The sequence below is a fragment of the Crocodylus siamensis genome, chromosome 14 (assembly GCF_052110815.1).
Source record: "Crocodylus siamensis isolate JL-2025a chromosome 14, ASM5211081v1, whole genome shotgun sequence".
NCBI classification, from domain to species: domain Eukaryota; kingdom Metazoa; phylum Chordata; order Crocodylia; family Crocodylidae; genus Crocodylus; species Crocodylus siamensis.
Genome location: NC_143408.1, coordinates 27,751,484 through 27,776,580, shown reverse-complemented (window position 1 = coordinate 27,776,580; position 25,097 = coordinate 27,751,484). Strand labels below are relative to the sequence as shown.

The 25,097-nt window shown below is 60.3% G+C and overlaps 6 protein-coding genes across 10 annotated transcripts in view; 5 read left to right on the top strand and 1 right to left on the bottom strand.

The window, feature by feature from the left end:
• Positions 1–2,990, top strand: part of SIK3 (SIK family kinase 3) — a 129,972-nt gene extending 126,982 nt beyond the window's left edge. For 4 of the 5 annotated variants that reach the window (XM_090026859.1, XM_090026860.1, XM_090026858.1 and 1 more), the window contains 2 exons: positions 359–529; positions 988–2,990. In XM_090026859.1, coding sequence (XP_089882985.1) covers positions 359–516 — 158 coding nt within the window. In that variant the 3' untranslated portion in view covers positions 517–529; positions 988–2,990. The remainder of the gene's footprint in view (positions 1–358; positions 530–987) is intronic. The other variant, XM_090026857.1, reaches the window with a different exon arrangement.
• A 1,345-nt stretch (positions 2,991–4,335) lies between these two features.
• APOA1 (apolipoprotein A1) lies at positions 4,336–6,237 on the top strand. Its single transcript, XM_090026864.1, has 4 exons — positions 4,336–4,483; positions 4,950–5,010; positions 5,245–5,398; positions 5,553–6,237. Exons 2-4 carry the CDS (start codon positions 4,968–4,970, stop codon positions 6,148–6,150), a joined length of 795 nt encoding a protein of 264 aa, XP_089882990.1. The 5' UTR covers positions 4,336–4,483; positions 4,950–4,967; the 3' UTR covers positions 6,151–6,237.
• A 619-nt stretch (positions 6,238–6,856) lies between these two features.
• Positions 6,857–7,838, bottom strand: APOC3 (apolipoprotein C3). Its single transcript, XM_090026866.1, has 4 exons — positions 7,715–7,838; positions 7,474–7,539; positions 7,253–7,376; positions 6,857–7,170 (listed from the first exon to the last, which is right to left on the bottom strand). Exons 2-4 carry the CDS (start codon positions 7,529–7,531, stop codon positions 7,086–7,088), a joined length of 267 nt encoding a protein of 88 aa, XP_089882992.1. The 5' UTR covers positions 7,532–7,539; positions 7,715–7,838; the 3' UTR covers positions 6,857–7,085.
• Positions 7,839–9,059: 1,221 nt separating this feature from the next.
• Positions 9,060–12,059, top strand: APOA4 (apolipoprotein A4). Its single transcript, XM_090026863.1, has 4 exons — positions 9,060–9,661; positions 9,924–10,016; positions 10,271–10,409; positions 10,576–12,059. The coding sequence occupies exons 2-4, from the start codon at positions 9,968–9,970 to the stop codon at positions 11,492–11,494; spliced, it is 1,107 nt and encodes a 368-aa protein (XP_089882989.1). The 5' UTR covers positions 9,060–9,661; positions 9,924–9,967; the 3' UTR covers positions 11,495–12,059.
• A 1,962-nt stretch (positions 12,060–14,021) lies between these two features.
• On the top strand, positions 14,022–17,188 carry APOA5 (apolipoprotein A5). The gene is made up of 4 exons (XM_090026862.1): positions 14,022–14,347; positions 15,125–15,199; positions 15,827–15,938; positions 16,160–17,188. Exons 2-4 carry the CDS (start codon positions 15,136–15,138, stop codon positions 17,094–17,096), a joined length of 1,113 nt encoding a protein of 370 aa, XP_089882988.1. The 5' UTR covers positions 14,022–14,347; positions 15,125–15,135; the 3' UTR covers positions 17,097–17,188.
• A 435-nt stretch (positions 17,189–17,623) lies between these two features.
• ZPR1 (ZPR1 zinc finger) lies at positions 17,624–25,028 on the top strand. The gene is made up of 15 exons (XM_090026931.1): positions 17,624–17,644; positions 18,501–18,710; positions 18,830–18,991; positions 19,867–19,957; positions 20,450–20,520; positions 20,722–20,808; positions 20,900–21,022; positions 21,193–21,246; positions 21,505–21,571; positions 22,015–22,085; positions 22,636–22,725; positions 22,971–23,081; positions 23,476–23,562; positions 23,981–24,046; positions 24,416–25,028. Exons 1-15 carry the CDS (start codon positions 17,624–17,626, stop codon positions 24,548–24,550), a joined length of 1,446 nt encoding a protein of 481 aa, XP_089883057.1. The 3' UTR covers positions 24,551–25,028.
• Positions 25,029–25,097: the final 69 nt, after the last annotated feature.

The following is a 25,097-nucleotide window of genomic DNA, read 5'->3' as shown; positions in this document are numbered from 1 at the left end:
TGTAAAAGGTTCCAGCAATGCAGACCTCGCCACGTCCCGAGGTGTGCGGTCCCAGTAGCAAAGGGGCTGTGCTGTGACAAACTAGGCACCCAGTCTGAATCTGTCCAGCCTCGGCATCCACCCACTGGGCTGTTGTGGCGCCCACCCACGCCCCCATCACAGAGCAGCATGGGAGCACCAGCAGCAGTGCGTGGAGCACAGCATGACTGTACCTCGCCGCACAGTGCTGAGCTGGTGCAGTCCGGGGTTTGTGACGTGCACAGCGAGGGGCACCCAGTCTTCTGGCTGGGCCCTGCAACCAGCGTTCCAGGTTCCCCGCCTTCCCCACCAACCCTGACATTGCTCTGTGCTCTTGCAGACTGCGGGGAAGGTTTGGAAGATGAAGAGCACCCAAATCTAGCTGATGGCAGCCAGCATTTAAACACCTCTTGTTATCCGTCGACCTGTATCACAGACGTGCTGCTGAGCTACAAGCACCCCGAGGTGCCCTTCGGGATGGAGCAGGCTGGGGTGTAACGCAGAAGAGGGAGTGAGTATCATCCTTGGTGTGTCTGGTTTTTCCCCATCCGTGCGACTGCTCCAGAGCGCTCCGTCTTCTGCCTCCGCGAGCGACCACCTTGTAGGCTGGAGATGTCCTGAGTGTCCTCCGTGCACCTTGTCCGGCTGGGTCGGTCCCAGGCACGGTGCCCAAAGCAGGGGTCGTTGCAAAGCTTGTCGGCCAGGCCTCCAGCTGACAGCAGCCCTCGCCTGTGGCCCGTGACTTCCAGTAGCTGCTGGATGCGCTCTGGGGGGAGCCGGGCACCAGACCGGGGAGAACCAGGCCCTGCAGTCGGTGCGGTGGGCGGCAGTCTCCGGTCGCTGCCGTGAGGTGTGGGGACCGTGGCCCGTGCGCAGCGGGCCAGGGCGGGAGCTGGGGGGCCAACAGGACAGTCTGACAGGCCACGCTGGGCACCGCTGTTAACGTGCCTCCGTCTCTCCCCGCCCCAGGTCTTGTGTACAGCTTTGAAATGAAAAGGTCCATTTTAAACCAACAGTATCTAGCAGTGTCGCGCCAAATCGCCATCGTATTTCTGCCCAACTGAAATATCGTGGCTCCCTTCCTCGCAGCTGGTCCGGTCCCTCCGTGTGTCCTCCCTTCGGTTTCTTTGATTTGCCACGTCTGCCTGTCACTCCAGCCGTCACGGAGAGCGCCAGCAAGCTCCACGCAGGGATCCCGGGAGCTGGAGCTTTGTGCTTGGTTCGGAGGGCTGCGAGGGGCCAGGTGCTCGTGGACACGGAGCCAGGCCCTCCCTGCACCCGACTCTGCTGTCAGCCCCGTCGGACGCTGCCTTTTCCCAGGAGCGGGGGGGGGAGAGGCTGGGCTGGAGCCGGCCCCGAGGGGAAAGGGGCAGGGAGGCCTTTGGGAGCTGTGTCTGTTGGAGAGCAATAAGCGCAGCTCCCCAGCGCCGAGCCGCCGCTGCGTTGGTCCTCCCAGGGGTCCGGCGGACGCCACGTTGCACAGAACGTCCCGCGGGCGGCCGGGGCAGCGCTCCACGTGCATCTCCTTGGTCCCAAACGGTAGCGGGGCCTGGAGCTGCCCTGCTGCAAGACTGGTGCCATCTCCCTCCACGCAGCGCCAGCCTTCCCCGCGCGCTGAGCCAGCAGATGGAAGAACACCCAGCGGTGGTGCAATATGCTTTGTCTCCTTCGTTCGCTTTCGTTTCGTTTTTCTGTCCTCGTGCTGGAAGGACCGTTTCTTTCCCCCCTTTTTATACCTCTTCCTCTCGAGCCCACGTGCAGCCTTCCAGTTCTTTTCCGTTTAGCACAGAGAAGACAGGTGGTTTCTTTTTGCTCCGTGAGCTTCTCCTCCTGATCACGTAGGGTTTTTTTGGTAAATGTTGTTGTTTTATTATTATTATTATTATTGTTGTTGTTGTTATTGTTAATAAAAAGGCAAAAGGAATTTGTTTGAGAGAAATTTTTAACTAGATTCTGTTCTATTTGAATTGTGACTTGCACCTTTTGTTCAAAGTATTTTATTCCCTTTCAACAACATTGTACTTGTGACTGGTTTTCCTCCCGTGGCGGACGTGGTGTTCTCCTGTAGACAGTTTCAGGCGTGCAGAGAGCTCTTCTTGGTTGTTCCCTTTTCTTTCTTGGACGGATAGTAACCAAAGCCCCCTCCAGCAGCGGGGGGGGCACGGGGAGTATTTTGTGTCATTGTTGCCTTTGGACCTTTTACAAGCTACAGCTGAAAATTCCTGCGAGTGACTTTTGTTTGAGGAAGGGAAAAATCAATGCAGCCCTCCTGAATTTGCACAGAAGGAAGTGTGAGACCGGCGTGGCCAAGGGGAGTGGGCTGCAGTCGCCGTCCCGCCCTGCGGGAACAGTGAGGAGCGGACCCGCGCTCGGGAGAGGAGAGGCTGGCGCCCGTGGGGACCAGGCCTCTCGGGCAGCGCCCTGCCCCAGCCCGGCGCCACCGTCTCCGTCCGTGCACAGCTGTACAGTTGCGCTCCCTACACCAGGGACACGTAGGGGGTGGGCAGGGGCCTGCCGGCGCCCAGCGGGGAGGTACCGAGAAACGCTGCGAGCCTTTTTGCCATCGCTCTGTACCTTTTGGTTTGTTCTCCTTTTGTTTACATGACACTGTATTTCTGGGAGAGTGGAGAGCGCCTCGCGGTGACCATCCAGCCGGGAAGCAGGGACTCGCCGAACCGTGCCATTTCGCAGTATCACACTTTTTTTTTTTTTTTTTTTATCATGGCTTTGTATTGTAGTGATCAATACGCGCAGTATATGTTGAATGTATATTAATATACTTTGCTATTATTTCTGTTTTTTTGGAAATGTCAGAAGTATTTTTCTTCTTCATTTACGTTGGACTAAAACCGAACGGAACAGAACAGGCGTTTCAGTAAACCTTTAGTCCATTTTTTTTTGTGGGTCACTTGCAACTAGTAACTTAGTTGGACAGTGGGATCATGACAAATAAAACCATGATTATGATCTTACATGGTCTCTTGTCTGCATTGCTGCTCAGTGCCTGCGTAGAGGGGCGTTTGGCCCTGCCAGCCTGAAGTCGGGCAGATTAGCCTATATGGGGCTGCTGTGGGCTGCTTGCACCCGCCGCACATCCCAGGCTGCTCTCTGTGGTTCATCTGAGCCCCCCAAAACTGGCAAGTGCCCCCCTTCTCTGCCAGGCCCAGCAGAAGGCGAGCGCGGCACCACACGAGCTCAGCACGGCCAGGATGCTGCAAGCCAGGCAAGTGCTGGAAGGCGCTGGCTGGGGAAGAAGCGGGGGCTTGACGTCCCTTCTGCTCCCTCTTTGCACAGAACAGACTTCCCGTGCGAGACCAAGTCTTGTACGCTGGGGAGCAGGCCCTCGGTGCCTGCGTGGAGGCAGCTCAGATTGTTGCCTTCTGCCCAAAGTCGGTACCTGCTTCTTGGGAAGGAGCCCTGCAGGCGCGGGCAGCATGGCCGGGCACCGTCTTCCCAGCCTCCGCAGCCCCCAGGGGCAGCAGGTCCGGGGGATAGTGCAGTGCCTGCTCCCACAGCTCTTCCTGGCTTCTCTCCCTCATCTCCCTGCCCTGGGGTGAGAGCTGCTGCGGCCGTGGTCAGTGGCAGCTCCCTGAGCCACCCCAGCCCAGGCCACCGCGCTCCTGGCCTGCCAGGCTTCCCTGTTCCCTTGCTCTGCTAAGCTGGGCAGCGCCTGTGGCCTGGGGCCTTCCCAGTGTCTCCTCGGTGACCGCCCATCCTGGGGCAAGGCTTGATGGAGACGATTGCGGGGAGATGCCTAAGGGGTGGCCCCCAGCCCCAGACGAGCAGCGGTGGAGGGGGCAGTTCCCTTGGCAGCGTCCTGCCCTGCAGGGACCAGGACAGTTCTTCCCTGGCCTGGGCACCGCGGGCAGAGGGAAGGTGGACAGAGCGGCTGCTCCAGGCGCCTGCCCATCCTCCGCTGGCTGGCTCGCAGCACCTGGCCCTGGCCCGGACCCAAGCGGCACGGTGGAAGGAGCGAGGCCTGGCTGCCGGGTGCTGCCAGCCTGGGGGGAGACTCGGCACGTGTTGGGAAGGAGCATGCAGCTGGCCACGGTGCCTTGCAGGGAGACTTGAGCACTGGGCAGGGCATGGCCCAGAGCCGTGGTTCAGAGCGTGGCCTCGTGGTGTCAAGTGTCCGAGGATGCAAACCCAGCCCCCCGCTCGCATTGAAGCCCGGGGCTGGCAGGAGAATCGGGGTCACCCTGAGTGCAAACAGGCTGGGCTGGGCCCCCTCCCCCTGCCCCGCTCCTGTTTGTTCCAGCTCTCCTGCCAGGCGCTGCTCCTTGGCCCGCGGGGAGGCGGCTCGATCCTTGAACTCTCCGTGCCACATCGTCAGGACTTGGGAGGGTTCCTTGGGCTGCGGCTCCGCTTATCTCGCTGAGCGCTGCCCCCTGCACCATAAATAGCAGCCGGGGGAAGCGGGAGCCTCGCAGAGCCGTGGGAGCAGCAACAGCAGCAGGGACAACTGGTGAGACCCTGACCCCATCCTTCCCTTGCATCTGCTCCGGCCAAGGTCCCCTTGGATCTTGGGCACAGCCCCCAGTGGTGCCAGGGCACAATCTCTACCCCGGAGGCTCAGCCCATTGCTCGCCTCTGCCCACGAGCGAGGGGAGACCCCGGGGCATCTGCACCCACGGCTGCCTGCTCTCCTCGCTCTTGCTGTGGGAGACGGAGCTGCCTTCAGCCCACCCGAAAATAAAATCAGCTGCAGCGTTGGGATCGCCTGCAGCTGAAGGAGCAGCAGCCCTTGGACTGCCAGCAGCTCAGCAGGACGGTGGGGTGGGGGCATCGCAGCTGCCAGGGCACCTCCGTCGGTAGAGAGGGCAGCCCCAGTTGGGCATCTGCTCCCGTCTGCCCTTGGCCCCGGCCAGGCTCCAGGTGGGCTGGAGCAGAGTCCTAGGTGCTCACCCAGGAAAACCTATTGCCTTTTGCAGCCCGAGACGCAGCCGAGGATGAGAACGATTGTGGTGACCCTCGCCCTGGTGTTCCTCACAGGTGAGCCCCAACCCAGCGTGGGGCAGCCCCGGAGCACAGAGTCCCGTGCAGCCTGGGTGCGATACCGGGCAGGGCCGGCCCGTGGGGTCCTGCCCCGGGGGCTTCAGGAGCCTCCTGCAAGCCCAGGCTGGTGCGGGCAGGCATCCCCCCTCGAGCCCGGGGTTGGGGCTGAGTGCTGTGGGGGAAGCTGCCGGGCACGTCCTGAGCCCTTTGCTTTCTTCCCCCACCACGCAGGGACCCAGGCTCGGTACTTCTGGCAGCACGATGAACCCCAGACATACCTGGACCGCTTCAATGACGTGATGAATGTCTACATGGAGGCCCTCAAATCCGGTAGCGAGGAACTCGTGGCCCAGTTCGATGCCTCAGCGATGGCCAAGCAAATGGAGTGAGTGCCTGACTGCGGGGGCTGGGGAGGTCCTGGGGGGCGCAGAGCCACACGCTGCTGGGAGCAGCCTCCTGATCCCCGGGCTGGGGGGCTTAGGTGGGCGCATGGGGGCATCCCCAGCAGCTTGTAACCTGGTGCCATCCTTCCCCCCCAGCCTGAAGGTGGCCGACACCCTGGGCTCTCTGAACTCGAAGGTAGTGCAGCTGAAGGAGGACCTGGCCCCTTACTACGATGAGGTGCGGAAGACGTGGGACAAGGAGATGGAGAGCCTGCGGCACGAGGTGGCGCAGGACCTGGACAAGGTGCGGCAGAAGTTGCAGCCCGCCCTGGAGCAGTTCGCACAGCAGTGGGGGGCCGAGCTGGAGCTGTCCTGGAAGAAGCTGGAGCCCATGGCGTCCGAGCTGAAGGAGATGTCGAGGGAGAGGGTGGAGCAGCTGCAGCAGCAGCTGTCCCCGCTGGCGGAGGAGGCGCGGGACCGGCTGCGTGGGCACGTGGACAAGCTGCGCAAGAACCTGACGCCCTACAGCGAGGAGCTGCACCAGAAGCTGACCCAGAAGCTGCAGGAGCTGCGCGAGAAGGGCTTCCCCCAGGCCGCCGACCTCCAGGCCCAGGCCGTCCAGCACCTCAGCAGCCTGCGCGAGAAGGTCACGCCCCTGTTGCAGGACTTCAGGGAGCGCGTCACGCCCTACACCGACAGCCTCAAGACCCGCATCATCGGCCTCCTCCAGGAGGCCCGCAAGAACCTGTCCTGAGCCCCGGGCCCGTGCCCTGCCCTGCCCTGGGGGCCGTCTGCTCCTGCCCCGGGCAGTGGCTTTGTCCAATAAACCTGCTTTAAGTTATCAGTGTTTCTGGTGCATCCCTGGGGGGCAGGAGCGGGGCTGTGCGTGGCCAGAGGGGCGGAGGGACGCAGCACTGGGCTTCGTGCCCGTGTCAGAGCCAGGGGATGGAGCGTGGGAGCTGCTGCACCGCGTCCGTGCCTGGCTGTGCCCACGCTGCCCGGGACCTCCTTCCTGCAGCCGCCGCGGCTGGGGGCCCCTGAGACCCCTGCCTGGCTCCGCTCCTCTCGCGGCTGCAGAGCGGGGCCTGTCCGGCGCCTGGCTCAGCTCAGCTCGGCCGCGCAGCCTCCGCGCCCACAACCCGCTGCCAGGGGTGTCCTGAGTCCCGGGCCCCCGTCACCTCCCGGGCAGCCTGAGGTGGGAGCGGGGAGTGCAGCCTGGTGCAGTGGGGGTGATGCCCCCAGCGCGGGGGGCTCCAAAGAGGGTGCCAAGCATGACAGTGTAGAGGCCTGGGGCCCCGTGAGTCTGAGAACTGGGTTGGGCCTTGCATGGGTCACAGAGCGGGGCTCCCGGCCAGCACACGCTCAGCATCCTGTGTCCTCGTGTGCACTGCACCTAGCACACGCAGACACACATGCACACAGACGTGTGCACATATGCACAAATACATGCACACACGGGCTCCAGCAAAATGGTGCCACGGGACAGCCTTTTATTGCAAGAAGTGACAAAGGTCGAGCCCTTGCTTTACTCAGAGCTGAAAACACCCCCCTCCCCCCCACCCTTGGCGGGTCCCAGCTTTCCTGGCCCGTGGGAGTCGCGTGCGCGGCTGCCCCCATGGAGGCCGTGCCGTGGGGTGGGCGCAGGGCTCCGTGCCCTCGGCCCAGGTGGCACAGTGGACCCGGGGCTCCCTAGCTGGTCTGCGGCTCCGTGAACGTCCTCTTCAGCTGCTCCAAGTAGCTCTGGAGGGTGTCCAGGTGCTCCGACGCCCACTGCCTGGAGAGGGGAGGCCAAGAGGGGGATGAGGGCTGCGAGGGGCAGGTGCCCGCGGCATGGCCCTGCCTGGCCCCCAACGCACCTGCTCTGCTGCGCCAGCCTGGTCACGTCAAGCGAGGCCAAGGTGTCCTTGATTCTCTGAGTCGCCTGCTGCACGTAGGTCTCCATCTTGGCCTGGACCGTGTCCTCCGACTCGTCCTGCGCCCCTGCAAGCACAGGCCCGGTGCAGTGCGGGATGCCCTGCCCTGCCCGGGTGCTGCCCCCACCCCCTCTGCCCGTGGCCCTCCCAGCCCCAGCTCTTACGTGCGAGGGCGGCGAGGAGCGCCACGGCGAGGAGAGCGAGCACGACCGGGGCCCTCATGGTGCAGGCTGGGGAGACAGCACAGCGGGGTGAGAGCCCAGGGCCTGCCCGAGGCACTTGCCCTGCCTGCACCCGCCCGGGACCCTTGGATGGGGCATTTGCAAACAGACCAGCTCCCCGCAGCCTCCCACCCCGGCACAGATGGGCAGCGGCAGGTCCACCCCCGCGGCCGCCTGGCCGTACCTGCTGGCGTGGCTTCCTCCGCTCTGCTCCCTGGTCCTGGCCCCAGCCTGGCCAGTTATATACCCCGCTGGGATGCAGCTGGTCGGGCGCTGGGGCAAAGTTCAGGAACTGGCTCGGCCGGCCGGTGGCCTTCCCAGCTTGCATCGGTGGCACCAGATTTGCTGGGGAGCGGGGCGTCGGCGGGGAGTTGAGAAATCCCCTGCGACCCGGGGCCAAGGCTGTGGGTGGGCTGATCCTGGCGCGCTGCCCTCTGCCCTCCTGCTCGGACAGCGCCTGCCGCTCGCCCTCGGCCCTGCGTCGCCATGTGCTGCGAGCAGGGTGCTGAGCCTGTGCTGGGGGTGGGGGGCAAACGGGCCAGGCTTTGCCAGGAATGAGGCTCAAGGGGCAGGGCCGGGTGCGTGGGGGGCTCTGCCGGGGCCCTGGGGGCAGATCCCTCTGCCACGTGCACTTGCAGTGCTCAGGAGCTGAGCTGTCAACAGCCCCCGAGGCAAGAGCGGAGTCCCCCAGGCTGGGGCAGCGGTGGCAGGGCCTGCGGGCGCTTGCAGCACCCCTTGTTGGCTGAGCTGCAGCGTGCAGCACCTGGCACCTCGCGGGCGGTGGCTCTGGGACAAGGGACACGATACGGGCGCTACTGACCCGTCCCGGGTGCAGCCGTCTGCTGTGTGGGGAAAAGGGGGCCGCGTCTGACCCGCCGGGCGCGAGAAAGGCCTGAACCCCCCAAGCCGAGGTGCCGGAGCCGGGAGGCTTTGAGGAACATGGGTCCCCGTTGGCACATGCCCGCAGGCCCTGGTTGCATAACGCGGCCCTGGCAGCCCCGGTCCTGGGGAGCTCCCGGCCCACGTGCAACCAAGACACACAAACACACCACCCCGGCCGGGCGCCACGCCAGGGGCACCCTGTGCCCAACCCGCTCACCCTCCCGGCAGTGCGCGGTGCTGCGCCTCCAGCCGGGCCAGGCACGAGGCTGGCGTGGGCACCTTGCCCCGGGCGCTCCGGCCACGGGCGTTGCTGCTGGCCATTGATTGTGGGTGGCGTGGGCTCAGCCCCGCGGGTGACGCTGCAGCTGGGCACTGCCTTCGCTCCTGGGGCGCGCGGGCCTGGAGGGAGCTGGCCCGGCTGCCGCACAGGCTCCGAGCGAGGGCCCGGACAGGCTTCCTGCCCTGCGCGGCACAGGTCTGGGGTGTTAGGGACGGATCCTGCCACGGCCAGTGCCCTGTACCTTGCCTGGGAATCGTGGCTCCCACCCGGGGTGCAGGGCCGTGGCACAGCTGGCCCCAGTAGCCTTGCATTGGCCTGCTTCGGCCCCTGTGTCCCAACGTGCTTGGCAGGGAGGGCACTGTTATCCTGCCCGTGTTACAGGATGGGGAAACCAAGGCATAGCAATAGGGGAAATGCTGGGGCGAGGGGAGGAACCCAGGAGTCCTGGGCAGGCCCAGCCAGCCCCGTGTCCCTGCTCCAGGGCTGCGGGGAGTATCTGGCAGCCATGCTGCTCCCCTTGGCCAGCGCGGCGCGCAGCAGGGCTGTCTGCCCGTCTGCGGTGCCGTCCTGCCTCCCGCACGGGCTGGGCAGCCCAGGCCCCTTCTGCCCCCTTGGCTCTGGCGTTGGGGCGCAGAGGCAAGGCGCCCCGCAGCCCCCCAGCTCTGCCCACCCCGTCCCATGCAGAGTCTCTGCCGCACCCCAGCTGACTCGAGCCCCGTCTCCTGGCCCTGGTTGCCCTTGGCCCCTGCCCGTACCCCCTGGGCTGCCGTCTCCCTTCCTGCCTCCCTCCCGCCCGTGCTATCTCCGGCATCGTTCTCAGGCGGATAACGACGCCCTCGTGCACGTCAGGCACTTCCACGTCGCGTCTCTGCTAAAGTCCAAGCCCTGCGTGGAGCCCGGCAGGGCTGCTCTCGGGGCATAAATACCAGGCGGCCAGGCACAGTGGGCAGCCCACGAGCAGCAGTGCAGGTAAGGGGCTGGGAGCGCGGCAGGCGGCTGTACTGGCAGCGCGCCCTCGATCGATGGTGCCTGGGCCGCAGGCCACGGGGCCGCTGCCAGGACAAGGGCAGCTGGGGGCTCTGCCCGGGGCTGGTGCTGGTGCAATGGGCTTGGCCGTGCCCAGGGCATGGTGGGGAGCTCCTGTGGGTGGAAATGATGGTGTGATGTGGGAGGGCGGTGGGGGGCAGCTTGGCTGCATGGAGACTGGCTGACACTCATCTCCTCCATGCAGGACTCCTCCCTTCTCCAACCACTCGCAAACTGCAGCTGCTCAGGATGTCTCTGAAGACCCTCGCCCTCGCCCTGGCGCTCCTCGCCGTTGCTGGTGAGTGAGGGTGTCCCGCTCAGCCGCCCCGTCCCCAGCTCTGTAGGGCCCCGCGGGGCTCGGGCACAGCCTCCGTGGGGGCTCAGTGCCGACCTCTGATGGGGGCTAGAGCTAGAGGCAGGGAGGCCAGGCTATGCGCGGCAGGGGGTGGCATGAAGCACCCCTGGTCCCCAGTCTGCCCTGATCCCTGCAGGGGACGTGGGTGCACGGGAGGTGAGGGAGGCAGCATCTCAGCATCCTCGTGGCCTCTGCAGGCAGCCACGCGGAGCTGGATGCGGAGCTGGACCCGCAGCAGGTGGCCAGCGTGGTCTGGAGCTACTTCACCAACATGAGGAACAGCGCACAGGAGACGGCGGACCGGATCCAGCAGTCCGAGCTCAGCAAGCAAATCAAGTGAGTGCAGGCGGTGAACGCTGCCGGAGACGGGGCTGGGGGCAGAGAACAGACCTCTGCTTTCTGCTGGGGGAGGAGGGCTCACGCCGGCTCCAGGGTCCCGGGGGCTGCGGGAGTCGGGGGTTGGAGGAGCCGCGTGGTGACCGTGCCCGCTCTCCGCCCACAGCTCCCTCCTGCAGGACAACTTCCAGAACGTGCAGACCTACATGGCCGACCTGCAGAAGCTGATCCCCTTCACCGCCGAGCTGCAGGCCCAGCTGAGCCAGGACTCGGAGAAGCTGAAGGTGCAGATCCGCCAGGAGCTGGAGGAGCTGCGGGCCAAGCTGTTGCCCTACGCTGACAACGTGCACCAGCAGATCACCCGTAACATCCAGGAGCTGCAGCAGAAGCTGGTGCCCTACGCCGAGCAGCTGCGCGGCCACGTGGACCAGAACGCAGAGGAGCTGCGCCAGAGCCTGGCCCCCTACGCCCAGAAGCTGCAGGACAATGCAGGCAACATCCAAGCCGCCCTGGCCCCCTACGCCGACCAGCTGCAGGAGCAGATCAACAGCAAGGTGAAGGGCATGAAGGACCAGCTGACCTCCCTGACTGAAAATCTCCAGGTCAAGGTGGACCAGACCGTGGCTGAGCTGCAGAAGAGCCTGGCTCCCTACGCCCAGGACGCACAGGACAAGCTGGCCCACCAGGTTGAGGGCCTCTCCTTCCAGATGCAGAAGGCGGTGGAGGAGCTGCAGGCCCAGCTGGCCCAGGGCACTGAGGAGCTGCGGGGCCAGCTGAGCCCCTTCGCCGAGGAGCTGCGGGAGAAGCTGCAGGGCGACAGCGAGAGCCTGCGCCAGACGCTGGAGGGCCTGGGCGAGCGCATGGACCGTGCCATCGAGGACTTCCGCCAGCGCGTCGCGCCCCACGGGGAGGCCTTCAACCAGAAGCTGGTGCAGAAGCTGGAGGAGCTGCGGCAGAAGCTGGGGTCCGACACGAGCAGCGCAGAGGACCACCTCGCCTTCCTGGAGAGGGATATGCGCCAGCAGATCTCCTCCTTCCTCAGCAGCCTCAAGCAGATGGAGAGCTCACCCCAGGATGAGCAATGAGGGGCGTCCGTGTGGCCCCGCGGCAGCCCCATGGGGAGAGGGAGCTGCCCGTCTGCCTGTCCCCACTGCACTTCATTCCTGCCCAAATGCTGCACTCACTGCAGCGGCAGAAATAAAACTGCACCGCAGCAACGTGCCGTCTCCGTCTGGTCTCTCAGCCCAGTTGGGAGATAAGTCCCCATCCTGCAGGGGGTCCCCAGGGCTGCGGGGGGATGGAGTAGGCTGGCGCAGGGGGGGTTAGCAAGGTTGCCCATGGTCTCCCTGTCTTCTTTCCCCCACCCTTTGAGGGCACAAGGGGGACGGGCTGTGCTGGGGGGAGCCGTGGGTCAGGCCGTCTCTGGGATGGGAGGGCAGCGGTCTCCCAAGCAGTCGCTCTATTCAGGGGGGAAGCCTGGGAGGCCTGGCCCCAGCCCCTGCTGCAGGGTCCGGGCCCAGACCCCGCCAGGGGCATTTAAATCCGTGGGGACTTAAAAGCAGCAGCCTCCGCCCCCCCAGCCACTGCTGGGAGATCTCCAAGCCCCGACAGCCATAGGCCTGCCCTGGGTGTAGAGCCGTGTTGCTCCGTGAAGTCCATGCGGATCTGCCGCCTTGCATCAGCTGGGCCTTGGACGCTCCCCGGCAGGGCAGAGCTCAGTCCAGGGCCCCGGGGGGCTGCAAAGGTCCCCAGCAGGTGCGAGCTGGGGACCTGTCCGGGGAGGTGGAGGGCACTTCTGCCACCTTTGCTCCCCTCCTCTCAGGGGGCAGCCCTGGTTCTCAGCGAGGCCCTTGGAGCAAATGGCCCTGGCGCTGTGCTCAGGAGGCGGATAGGGCACCATCGCCCCAGGCTGGCAGGCCCCAGGTCCGCAGAGCCCCCAGGGCTGCAGCTCCTCTGCAAGCCATGCCTCGTCCTGAGCTGGCTTGGGTTTGTACACGTGAGCCATGCTCAGGCGCGTGCTGCGCTGGTGCACGCTCCCACGTCCCTCTGCCCCCTTGCCGGACCGCTCAGGCCGTGGAGCCGCCCTGCTAGGCCTAGCCAGGCCGCTCCCGTTCTACGGACACCGCGTGACCCGGGCCGTCCAGGCCTCCTCCCGCCAGCCCGATTCACGTGGGAATGAGGCGCTGCGGGCGAGCGGGCAGGCTGGGTGCGAGTGCCACGGTGGCCAGACACCAGTGGGAAGCAAAGGAGCTCTCACGACCCCGCGCGGGAGCAGATCTGAGTGGGGGGAGCGCGCTTTCCACTGCAGGGCAATGCAGACCAGACGGCGGCGGTCAGGGGTCAGGCAGGGAAGCAAACAGGACGTGAGCATCCTTGCCCTCTGCAACCTGGTGTTTGCCTGGCTCAGGGGCGGGAGCTGAACTCTGGCCTTGGAGGAGGCCTGCTGATGGCTTGGCGCTTCAGCCTGCCCATCCACCCATCTGGACTTTGCCAGAGACATGGACTGTCACCCGCCACCGATCTGCACACAAACAGCCCTTATCACCAGGAACAGGCTGAAACACAGCTCGCTGTGCCATGCCGTGCTGTGCCACGGGCTTCCAGGAAAGGCGCTGGGGACATGGGTGGGATGGCAGCTGCCTGCGGGTCCATTCCTGGGACAAGGGGATGCCATCCTCCGGTTGTTGCTGTGCTTGCTCCCCTCAACTTGGGGCTTCTCCCAAGTCAGATTCAGCCCCCGGCCTGTGAGCAGCCCCCTACAACGCCGCGGGTGCCCTCAGCATAGACACAACTGCCCTCCCCACCCCACAGCAAGCCCGGGCAGCTCTGCCCTAATGCACCAGCACCCTCTGTGCCTCTGAGCAGCCCTGAGCTTCCCCGCCAGCGTCGCCTGCCCACAGCTTGGCTCATGTCATGTCCCCTGGGCCTGTATCTGCATCTGGCCCTGTCAGGTGTCTTCCCGCTCCACCTGCCTGGGGCAGGAGCTGGGCACTGAGCCCGCAGTTCCAGCACCAGGGTCCCGTGCACCCCTCTGAAATGGCCCAAGTGGGGGAAACGCTGTAGGTTCTTGCTTTGCTGCCGCGTGCCATGGCTGGCTCATCCCCTGGAAATGAATGTTATAACAAGCAAGGCCGCCCCCACCACTTGCACGGTGACCGGTGCAGTGAGGCCTGGGTCTTGCCTGGGGCACGGAGGTGATAAAATCCTAATAGCCTCAACCCCCCCACGGCTGGAGGGGAACATCGCTGAAGAGGCCATAGCCAGCCCTAAAGACCTGCCCTTCCCTGCCTCCTCTCCCTCGGCCATGCAGAGAGTCTCTCCCGGGGCTTTGCACAGGACAACAGCTCCCCACCCACTGCGGGGCTGGCGAACGCCCGTCCGAGCTGTGTCAACAGAGCGTGCTGTTTATTCTGCTGCACGAGACTGGGGTGCAAAGGTCGGCCCCGAGTCCTGCGTCACCTGCTGGCAGAGCAAACAGCAAAGCCTCCGTTATTGCCGTCCAGCAAGCCCCTTATCCGCCGAGCCGAGCAGGGTCAAGACCTGCACTGGGCTACTGGCCTTGCCTGTCTAAGCGCACCAGTATTTTTAGCTCGCTTGCGCAGAGGATGCTCAGGGGGCCACAGAAGCACAGCTCCTGCTCCGGGCAAAGGGTTAAGTTTGCGGGTTGCGAGAGATGGGAGCGACTGGATGGGCAAGGTGGACCTCAGCTGGGGGGGGGCCGGGGAGGTAAGTGAACGGGCTGCACCTGGGCACCCACGTCATCCTGAGCGAACCTCCACGTTGTATTTACATGGTGTGAGGTCCAAACTGACTGGCTCTGCAGCGCGCGTGGGAGAGCCGATGACCTGAGCGCCTCTGCCTTCGGCTGATGCAGCGCATATAAAGCGGGCAGCATGCTGGGGCTGCAGCACAGAGGAGCAGCAGGGAACAGGAGCCAGGTAAGGTGTGGGAGGTGCCGCACTGTTGTTCTGCAGTGGCTCCAGGAGAGCTAAAGCAGAGGAATGTGAGCAGGACTCATGAGTTCAGGTCCCTGGTCTGGGAAGGTGGCCTTGGGGCTCGGGGCTGGCACTGCAGCCTCAGGGAGCAAAGGGTCCCAGCGAAGGATCCGTTCTCTGGCACCCTCTCGGTCACAGCTCCTCTGCGAGCCTAGGCCTCTAGCTCCCAGAGGGCGTAACTGGGCTACCCACCCCAGTCTGTGCAGCGCTGACTTGCGACGCTGCGCTACTTGGATGGCAAAGCACTTTGAGAGCCCTGGACGAAGGTGCCTCTGCCGGGCAAAGTGCTTGTGTCTGTGTTTCCCCGGGAGCCTGAACGTGCACCGGCAGCTCATGAAGAAGTTTGGTAATGGGCCTGAATCAGGGCTTCTGAGTGCCTCGCGAGGTAGGGGAAGGACTTGTTAAAGTGGGTTTCCCCAGGGAGCTCCTGCCCGCCCTCCCAGGCTGCTCTCAGGGGAATCTCCTTGCAAGCAGAGCTGAACACCCCGGATAATTTTAAACTGATGACTGTACTGCCTCTCGAGGCTGGGGGGATGCCAGGTGTGTATCCAAGTCCAGGCCACCGAGGCAGCTTCAGTCCACACCTGAAACAGATCTGGGCAGAAAGAGGGACCTAATTTAGGAGCTGAAAATGACCCCGAGCCCTCCCCTGTGAGTCCAGAAAGTGGAGGTGAGGTCTGGGCCGTGGCAGGACCTTCACTAACTCTCCTCCTCCTGCAGTGTCCCCAGCAATGACCAGACGGACCACGTCTCTGGACGCCGCGCTCCTGGCTGTGGTCCTGGCCAGTTTGTCAGGTGGGCGTTCTTCTTTGTAAATGCCGTGCAGAGGCTAACTGCATCGCTCTGGACAGGCCAGGGCATGAGGAGGCAGCTTGGTGAGAGGGGCTGTTAGGCTGCCAGGTGAGATGACCCCGCTCCTCCCCACCTGGGGCAGTTTCCACAGTGATGTGGCCCTTTTTCTGTTCATTTGCAAATCTGCATCACCCGAGATGCAGTTGCTCTGAGCTCGTTGCTGCACTTCAATCTTGCTGCTCCTCTGTTTCTGGAGCCGGGGCCTGGCTGTTACTCCTCCCCAGATCCCTTGGTTAATGATACCCACCCCCAGAGAGGCATTGCACTGGGATGGATCGGCAGAGATGTTAAGCCCCTGGAGCCCATCCTGAAGGCAACGTCATCTCAGAGAGGGGATTTCTCAGGGACTTGTCAGGGTACAGAAGCTCCCTCAGAGCCCTCAGGGGAACATACCATAATGACAGTGGTAGACTGAGTGCCATCGGCCCAAAAGTAGGTCCTAGCTTTGGGATTTTTTTCCAGGGAGATGTCCCCCATGTCTCTGTTTGGCCTCCCTGCGTCCTGCTAGGCAGTCAAGTTTACCAAGGCTCCTCCCAGGCTGCTCTGAATGCTCTTGTTCCACCCCTGCAGCTTCTCAGGCCGAACCGGCGGCGAACGGGCTCTGGGATTACCACATCCAGCTCACGCGTGACAAGGACAGCATGGAGCACACCCAGAGCACGAAGCTGGGCAGAGACACCAAGTGAGTACAGTGGTTTTTTTGGGTTAAATACATCGCAGGCACTAACCTGCCACAGCCCACCCACTTCCAAGTGGGTGGATTTATTTGTGACAGGTGCACAAGTACCCCAAGAGCTCAGTCCATGCAGGCACCCAGCCCCTTCTACAGGCAAGTGACACAGGGACAGGATAAGGAATCAGGGATCTGACCTTTAGGAGTATGTGTCTGTTTTTTCCATACAGAAACCTGAAGGAAAGTATCCAGGAAAGGGGCAGCTACATGGGAAATTTCCTTGAGAAACTGGCTCCGTTCAGTGGGGGACTCCAGCCCCAGCTCTATCAAGACTCCGATGGGCTGCGAAGGCTCATCAGGAAGGAGCTGGAAGGCCTGAGGATGAAACTGTCTCCTTACGTGGATGATGTGCACCAGAGGATCGGCAAGAACCTGGAGATGCTTCGTTTTCAGCTGCAGCCATTCACAGCAGAGCTCCTGGACCAGGTGTCACTGAAAGCCAGGGAGCTTCGCCAGCACCTCACCCCCAGTCAAGACCTGAAGGCGCAGCTCCTGGAGGGCACGGACGAGGTTCAGAGGTTCGTTGCCCAGTATGCCAATAAAATAGCCTTCCATACCGATCAAGTGAAGGAAATCTTCCATCCGTTTGCAGACAAGCTCATCGCCGAGATCCACCGCAACCTGGAAGAGCTCCATAGGAACGTGGTGCCACACACCAAAGCCAGCTCAGAGAAAGTTGATCAGTACATCCAGGAGCTCTCTGAGAAGCTGACCCAGAATGCCAGGGGTCTCCACCAGAAGATCCAAAGGAACCTCAATCACCTCAAAGAGCAGCTGAGTCTTTACCCCGGTGACCTGAGAGAGCCCTTTGCTAGCTCGCCCACAGACCCTCGCTGGGTGGCAGAGCCTTACGTGGAGGGCCTGGCCCGGGAAGTGCAGATGAGAGTCGAAGAGTTCAGAAGGGACACGTTCCTCCAGATAGAAGACTTCACCAGAACCATTGCCCGGGAGACAGAAGACTTGACGTTCAAGCTGTCTTCACCCTCTCCGTCCGCAGAGGAGTTTCAGGACAGCTTGGCACCTATTGAGGACTTGCACATCAGGCTCGACAGCCTGTGGAAGGATATTTCCCAGAGCTTAAATGAGAAGAGCAGTGACTTTGAGTGAAACCTGCTGTATCGGTGTGTGCAGGAGTGTGTGTGCATGCGCATGAGTGCTTAAACCATGGTGGGATGAAATAAAAATCATGCCTGACTGCACTGCGTTGGACTCCAACAGCAGTGATTTCGATAGCTGTACCAATAATAGGCCATTCCTGCCGTTCCCCACACCAGAGAAATACAGATCTTTCTCTCCAGTTGCCAAGCTAGTCAAGCAATCCATGACTTTATTTGACCACGCAACGTTGCTGGAATGATCCCACAAACCTTTGGTGTTGCGGTCCTCCGGAAACCACGCGGTGTGCCTCTACGAGAAGTAGGCAGAAATTAACAATGACCTCATCTAGAATGATCTGTATCTACACATTATATATTTGTACATAGAGGTTTAGCTAGACGGTCCAGTTCTGTAACCCTTACTCACCCAAGTGAGGCTACCTGGTACGGTTGCCAGCTCTGTGTTAATCTACTCTGGAAAGCCAACGTGCCTGTGGTGCACAACGTGAGGGCGCCCATGTCCTCGCACATAGATTCATGGGGTCGGAAGGGACCTCAGTAGGTCATCGAGTCCGATCCCCCGCCCCCCAGCAGGAAAGAGCGCGGGGGTCGGACGACCCCAGCCAGCTGCTTCTCCAGTCTCCTCTTGAAGGCCCCCAAGGTAGGGGAGAGCACCTGACGTCGGGTTCGGCTTTACGACGCTTGAGCCGATGCCCCGTTTGCTGCGTCGCCCATCTCCCTGCACAACATCTGGCCAAACTTCCCCGGACGCTTTAAGACAGCAGACGAAACCCCAGAAAAACCTGCAGCCAGGACTCCCGAGAAGACTCCGGCCAGGAGCCCTGCAAAAAGTCCAGCAAAGTCACCTCAAAGAAGTCCTTCCGAATCCACACGATCGCTATTTACGACACAAATACATTCACGTAGCTATGCTGCTCATCTATAATTGCTCGAGTACAAAGTTCTGGGGTCTTTTTGGTGAAAACAGGGTATCGGGCTTGGGTTCAGGAACCAACCCCCCCATTTATAACACTGTTTCCTGCGGGAAAATCGGTTCCCAGTTACAATGCTTCGATTTTCAGGAACCGGTTGTGTTGGAGCCGGTCCGAGGCCGGCCCGCACGGCCGCAGCATCCCCCTCAGCCCTCTCTTGCGAGGCTCAAAAGGTGCAGGTCCCCCGGCCTATCCTCGCAGGGCTGCCACCACGCGAGCGGCCTCCTCTCGAGGTTGTCCACGTCCCTCTTGAAGTGCAGCGCCGGCCGGCGCCGCGGGGCGGGGGAGCATCACCCCCTGCACCTGCGCGCGACGCACCCGCCAAACTACGAACGGGTGTCCAGCGGGGCTGGGAGCCAGGCTGCGGCCTGCTGCGGACCCCGAAGCCTGAGTGGGAGTAGTTCCGCGTCACGTGGCCACAGGAAGAGGAAAATGCTTCAAAGGGGCGGGGCCCGCGCCGGAAGTTCCGTGGCGGAGGTGGGCGCGGGGCGGCATGTCGGCCATCGGGGCGCTGGAGCCGGTGCGCGGGGCGGGGGGGGGGCGCGGGCGGCGTGTTCCGGCCGCTCAGCGCCGAGGACGACGAGCAGCAGCCGGCGGAGATCGAGTCCCTCTGCATGAACTGCTACCGCCACGTGAGCGGCGGGGGCCGGCCTGGGTTGGGGTGGGGGGGTTTGTTGGGGGGGGGGGGTGCTGTCTCGTGCCCCCGCCCCCGCGGACTGACCCGTCCTGGTCCCTGTCGCGGCTCCGGCAGGGGGTGACGCGGCTGCTGCTCACCAGGATCCCCTTCTTCCGCGAGGTCATCGTCAGCTCGTTCGCGTGCGGCAGCTGCGCCTGGGCCAACACGGAGATCCAGTCGGCTGGGCGCATCCAGGAGCAGGGGGTGCGCTACACCCTGGCCCTCAGGTCCCGGCAGGTGGGCCCACGGCGGAGCCCCCGGGGAGGGAGGCTGCCTGGACGGGTCCAGTCAGGCGGCAGAGGGGAGGCTTTCTGCTTGTCCTGGAAGCTGGTGCAGGACCATGCCCCCGAGCGTCATGTGAGCAGCAAACAGCCCAAAGCCTGTGCAGCTTCCGCCAGCACTGGCAGAGCTGGGGCCTGGGCTGAGCTGACGGCTGGCTCGGATGCTTATCGTGCTGGGATCTCTTCTGACCCCAGCAGACTTCCCGGCCCTGGGGCGGGGGGCTGGACCCGATGATCTTGCGAGGTCCCTTCCAGCCCTGACAAATGCGAAACCTCTGTAGCGCTGTTCCCTGCTCTCCCCTCAGTGAGGGACCAAGCTCCCCCTTGAAGGAACCTGGAAACTTGGCCTGGAAGCCAGGGGCGGTTGTGCTGTCCGCAAGAGGAGTTCAACCAGAGGCAAGATGGGGAGGGGGAAACTGAGGCGGGTTTGAACCAGGGCCTCAATTCTGTGGGCTTCCTTAGGGGCTGTCCTGAGAGCTGCTGCTCCAAGTGCAAAGCCCATTTCTGGGACCCCTCCTTTCCCCCATGAGTAGTCCCATGGATTTTTTTCTTTAAAAAAAAATTAAAAGCCCTCCCATAACAAAACAGTCCAGTGCTCAGGCTAGTCTCCTAGGTAGGGTGAGAAAAGACACGAGGCTCCTGTTGGCTCTAATGCATCTCAGCACCTTCCTGCAGTGCTGCAGCGATTAGTGCAGGGACTGAAATACAGTTGTCTCATGGTGTTGGGGTGTTTATTTTGCAGAAGCAGGTTTGCTGCGATGACTGCACAGAAGCAGTAAACAACTCCTGTCCTGTTGCATGCATTTAATCTCTCTAACTTGTTGCGCTCAGGACATGAACAGGGAGGTGGTGAAGACCGACTGTGCCACAGCTAGGATCCCAGAGCTCGACTTTGAAATCCCTGCTTTTTCACAGAAGGGAGGTGGGTAGGTGATCTGTGCTCGTATGGATGTCGCAGTATGTTTGGTTATGGCGTGGCAGGGGCTTTGTGGAGGTGGCTGCCTGAAGATGTGGGGAGCCTGGATTTTTGGCTTTACTATTTTAAATTGTAGCTTTTTCCTGTTGTGGTCCCCGACTCTTCCAGCTGCTAGTCTGCCTGAAGCAACACCAGATCCTGAAATGCCTGGCAGAAAGAGTGGGGTTTGCAGCTTAGCCTGTGCCTCACCTTTTAAGACAAGCCTGTAGAGATCTGGTGACTGGTCAGTTGTCCGCTGACAAGCGCATGGCGAATCTGTGGGTGGATAGTGTTGTCTCGGCAGAGAAGTGACAGTCAAACAGGAGCTTGTTTCCATCTGGGAGGGTGGGGAAGAACCCTAAAAGGGCATGGTGAGGCAGGAGTGTGAACAGTTGGGCCCGAGGCAGCCAGATTGGCAAGGCAGTGCTGCCATGCTTAACATTTTTCTCTTCTTTTAAGCTCTTACCACTATCGAGGGGATACTTGACAGAGCTGTAGCTGGCCTGGAGCAGGATCAGCCAGTCCGCAGGGTAAGATGCCGTGAGGGAGAGTGCTGTCTTCAGAGGTCTGCTCATAGGTCACGCTGGTTTTACGAACTTGATCGTTGTTGCCCATTGCCTACTTGCTGTTGAGCTCTGGGCATCCAGAGGTCTCTGACTTATGCCCCTGACAGCACTGTCTGGAGATTCAGGTTGCTCCAGGAGCTACATTTTGGATGATTCCTTTCACAGGCAACAGACCAAGAGGTTGCAGACAAAATAGATGAATTCATTGACAAGCTAAAGCGGCTGAAGGAGGTGGATTCCTCTTTCACCTTTGTAAGTACTAGCTGGGGTAGGTAGGGATGGAGCTGCTTCTCTTTTGGAGGCAGTCAGAGGGGTTTCTCACACTTCCTTTCTTCCGATTTAGATCCTTGATGACCCCTCAGGTAACAGCTTTGTGGAGAATCCTCATGCACCGCAGAAAGATGAAGCGCTGGTGGTCACTCATTACAAGAGGACTCCCCAGCAGGCTGCGATGCTTGGACTTGAGGTAATACAGTCTAGTGAGAGGGAGCTGGGAAGTGTGTATCCCTCCTTTGTCTGTCGGGGGAGTGTTGTTGAGTAGCAGAAGTCCTCCCCTTCGGGCTTCCCCCGAAAGTCCCTGACTGGAGAATCAAGTGCAGGGAGCAGTTTGCACACTGTTGGTTTCTGCTGTTTCAGGCAGATGAGCCAGAGGAGAAGCCAGTTGATGCTTTGGAGGACCTGAGGAATGAAGTGAGTGATCTTCTTTCTGACAGGCTTTCTGGATCTAAGTGTGCTACTTACTCTCTGAGCAATGCCCCAGTGCACATGGTGTTGTGTGGGCCAAGGCATAGGATTGCCCAAAGTTGTCCAGCTTGCTGGACTAGGAGGCCTCGCACTAGAGCAATCAGGGCCATGCATATCTAGATAAAAACTAGTTCTGAGAAGTGTGACTTCCAGACACGCATCCAGTGCATCAGCTCAGATGTTTCACTTGTCCTTACATTCTAGGTGTTGCAGTTCAACACCAATTGTCCTGAATGCAACGCTCCTGCCAGTACAAATATGAAGCTAGTACGTATCCTTTTGTGGTGAGCAGACGACTAGTACAGGTGGAAGGTCTTCCTCCCTCTCAGGATCTGTGATGGAGAGCCTCAGGAATTCTCTTCTGCATGTTGGCTGGGTTCCTTTTCCTGCAGGACATCCCTACAGAAATGATATAATCTGATATCCTGTGACAGAGTGTGACCCTCCCCCGGGAGATCCACTTGTGGCTTGGAAGCTGGTGTAGGAATCCTAATAGATCCAATGTTTAAACTGGAACCAAAGGCTGCAAATTGGGTACTTCCTGTAAAAATTGCTCCTGGCTCTGGTGACTTGCACCCTTGGGCCTTAACATATCAGCCCCCCCCTCTTATTGAGCAAAGGTTGCATCCTCCTGTGCAAGGTACGTGGGGCTGGGACTATTGAGGCATGCGGGAAGATCTTGTTCCTTTTTTTTTTTCCCCTTGACTGCTGCAGAAATTCCACATTTCAAGGAAGTGATCATTATGGCTACGAACTGTGAGGCTTGTGGGCACAGGACAAATGAGGTGAGCTGCTAGTGTGGTCTCCCTGCTTGTTGGGACAGTTGGAAGAGGGCCTTTGCTGCCCTCTCTGCAGGGACAAACTTGTTTTCCCTGCCTGCTTCTCTACCTCGGACCCTCACCCGCTCTTCAGAGCAGACTGCGGACACTGGGGTTATTGGATGCTTTTTGTGGCATGTATTTAATTGGGCATAAGCTTGTCTTGCATGATGCTTGCTTTGGTGCCTTTCTGGTAGGGAGCTGCTTGTCTTCCCGGCCTGGCTACTTCTGGGTGTGTAGACTTTAAACCTCTGGGGTCTTGAAAGGTTTGTAAACTGTTGGGGGAGGGGGGTCTTGTTTCCCAGACAATTTAAGGGTGGCAGGACTTCATTGTTCTCGTGCTAGCCATCTGAGGCAATACCTGCAGTTCAAACATCCTCCTGCTAGTCGCTTAGCAGATGGAGTTGCATGACTAATCTGCCTCAAGCCATCTGCTGGGGACCCTAGGACTGAGGAAGTTTTTTTCCTTTGTAAGGCACTCTAAATGCTGTTTCACTAACTGCCAGTCTGTATTTAGGTGAAATCAGGAGGAGCGATAGAACCAGAGGGCACCAGGATCACCCTTCATATCACTGATCTCTCTGACATGATGAGAGACATCCTCAAGGTAATGTCTCCTTTCAGAGCCCCCTTTCTGCTCTGGGGGTCCTCTTGTTCTTGCTTGCATCTAATTTGGCAGAAAGAGGCATAGCACTAGGCTTCTGGGTCTTATTCTGACTTGTGATCTGCTTGCTGTGGTGTCAGAGGACAAGTCCGTAGCCTCCCTTTAGACCCACCCCCTAGCACAACATATCTAAACACACCACTCTTTTTTTTTGTTTGTTTTTTTGTTTTTGTTTTTGTTTGCTGCAGTCTGAGACATGTAGTGTGGAGATTCCAGAGCTGGAGTTTGAGCTGGGAATGGGAGCCCTGGGGGGGAAATTCACCACTCTGGAAGGGCTCCTGAAGGACATCAGAGACCTGGTAAGCAGCGGGTACTGGGGAGACTGGGTGCAATTGAAGTTTTGCTCGCAGCTGTGCGGCATAGATACCAGAGAGCTGGTGCTAACGGGCCTGTAGCACTGTCTGGGGCTCACTGGGCAGAGCCAGGGATCAGCATAGCTCCTGCTATCCTGCAGCCTTCCCTGCCCTAATCTAAAGGTCTGAGCTGTTAGTCTCAGAAAATAAGCCTAGAAGACCATACTGTGGGCAGAGGTGTAGAAGGGCACTGTCCTTCCTGGTCACCTATTCCTGTTCCCTGTTGACTGCACCAGGGTTTAAAGCCCTGGGGAATGTGGGCACAATCAGCAGGCAAGCTATTGCTGTATGTTTTATTATTAAACCTAAGTTAGTTTCACTTGGCCTGTGTGTGTTGCAGGTGGAGAGGAACCCCTTCACCCTTGGGGACAGCTCTGCCCCAAGCAAAGTGGAGAAGCTGCAGGAGTTTGGCCGAAAGCTGCAGCAGGTTGGTGTCTTTCAGCCTAATTAGCAAGTGCTTCACATTAGTTTCCTCCAGATATGAAGTGCGTGTAACTGAAGTCTGAGGCATGTAGGTGCTGTTCCCCAGACACCTTCCACCAGTGTCCCCTTGTAAATGGGCTGTGTGGTGGGGATTTATGAGTCTTGCTTCAGAACTATTCATATTCCTGAGCAGAATATCAACCAGAACACCTAACAGTCTGTTGAATGGTGAAGGCAGTCAGAATACCTTCCAGTACCTTCTCTGCCTGATGCGGGGATGTACCTGTGTCAGTGACTGACTGACTGACTGACGGATCATGAGCACCTGATTTGTGATGGAGGCTTCATTCCTAAAGGGGGACACCCAGGGTCCTCTGAGCCCTCCAGCAGTGGTCGTTACAGCTGTTCTCTGTTTTCCCCAGATCATGGAGGGGCGGATAGAGGCTCACTTCATTATGGATGATCCTGCAGGGAACAGCTACCTTCAGGTAAGCAGGGCAGTTGTGAAGGCAATTCCCTGAAGTCTCCTTAATTGCTTATCGGAGAATAATCAGCAGAACCTGCCCTGCTATTTAGCAGCCAAGGGCCTGGGAAGGGGCTGAATGGGGAGAGAATAGGTTAGTTCAGCCACCCTCATGGTCTGGGGGAGGGTGTTCAGTGCCTGGTTGCTGTATAAGCATTGGGGAAAGCCAAGGGTTAGTCTGCTTTTTTTTTTTTCCCTCAAAGAGTGAAGCTTCACTGAGTTCTGAGGTCCTTTCCTGAATTTCCCAGTGAGTTCCTAGTGTGTGCTGTTGCCTTGGGAACCAGCCAGGCTGCAGGAAAGGTGGTTGACTTGGACTTTCTTTCTGGACCCTCAGAACGTGTATGCTCCAGAGGAGGACCCAGAGCTGAAGGTGGAGCACTATGAGCGCACATTTGAGCAGAATGAGGAGCTGGGTCTCAATGACATGAAGACAGAAGGCTATGAGGCAGGGCAGACCTCAGACGGGTAGCAGCACATGGAAGGCGGAAGTCAAGCTTAACTAAATGATTGTTGTTTGACTCGAGTGGAGGAGCTGAATTGTCGAGCACTTGAGCCATGCTTTTTCTTTAGGCAGCCTGAGGGCTGGCTCCCTTTTTTACCTTTTGAAAGTGGACAGCTGGGCATGTCCCATGAGGTAAACACAAAAGACGCTTGGAGTCTGTCGCTGTCCTTATTGCAGAGACTTGTTTACATTTTTCCTTATGCAACTGTAATCTACGTGTCTGGGTTTCTGATTCTGTTCTTGCCAACCATATTGCCTTGACCTGCACCAGCAAGGGTTAATGGGACCCTTTCCCTGCAAGGGGTGGCATGGAGTCTCTGTTTTTCTGCTGGTATCGCTACTGGCAGCCCAGTTTCTATTTGAAGAAGTAACCACTGTCTCCTTGCCCTATGCTGTGTTCCACTGTACAGTCCCAAGTAACATAAATAAACTTCCCTAAGTGCAAGTGTTCTCTTGTGCATGTTGCCAGGCTTGGGGAGGGAGATTGCCTTGGGCAGACTTCAAAACCAAGACC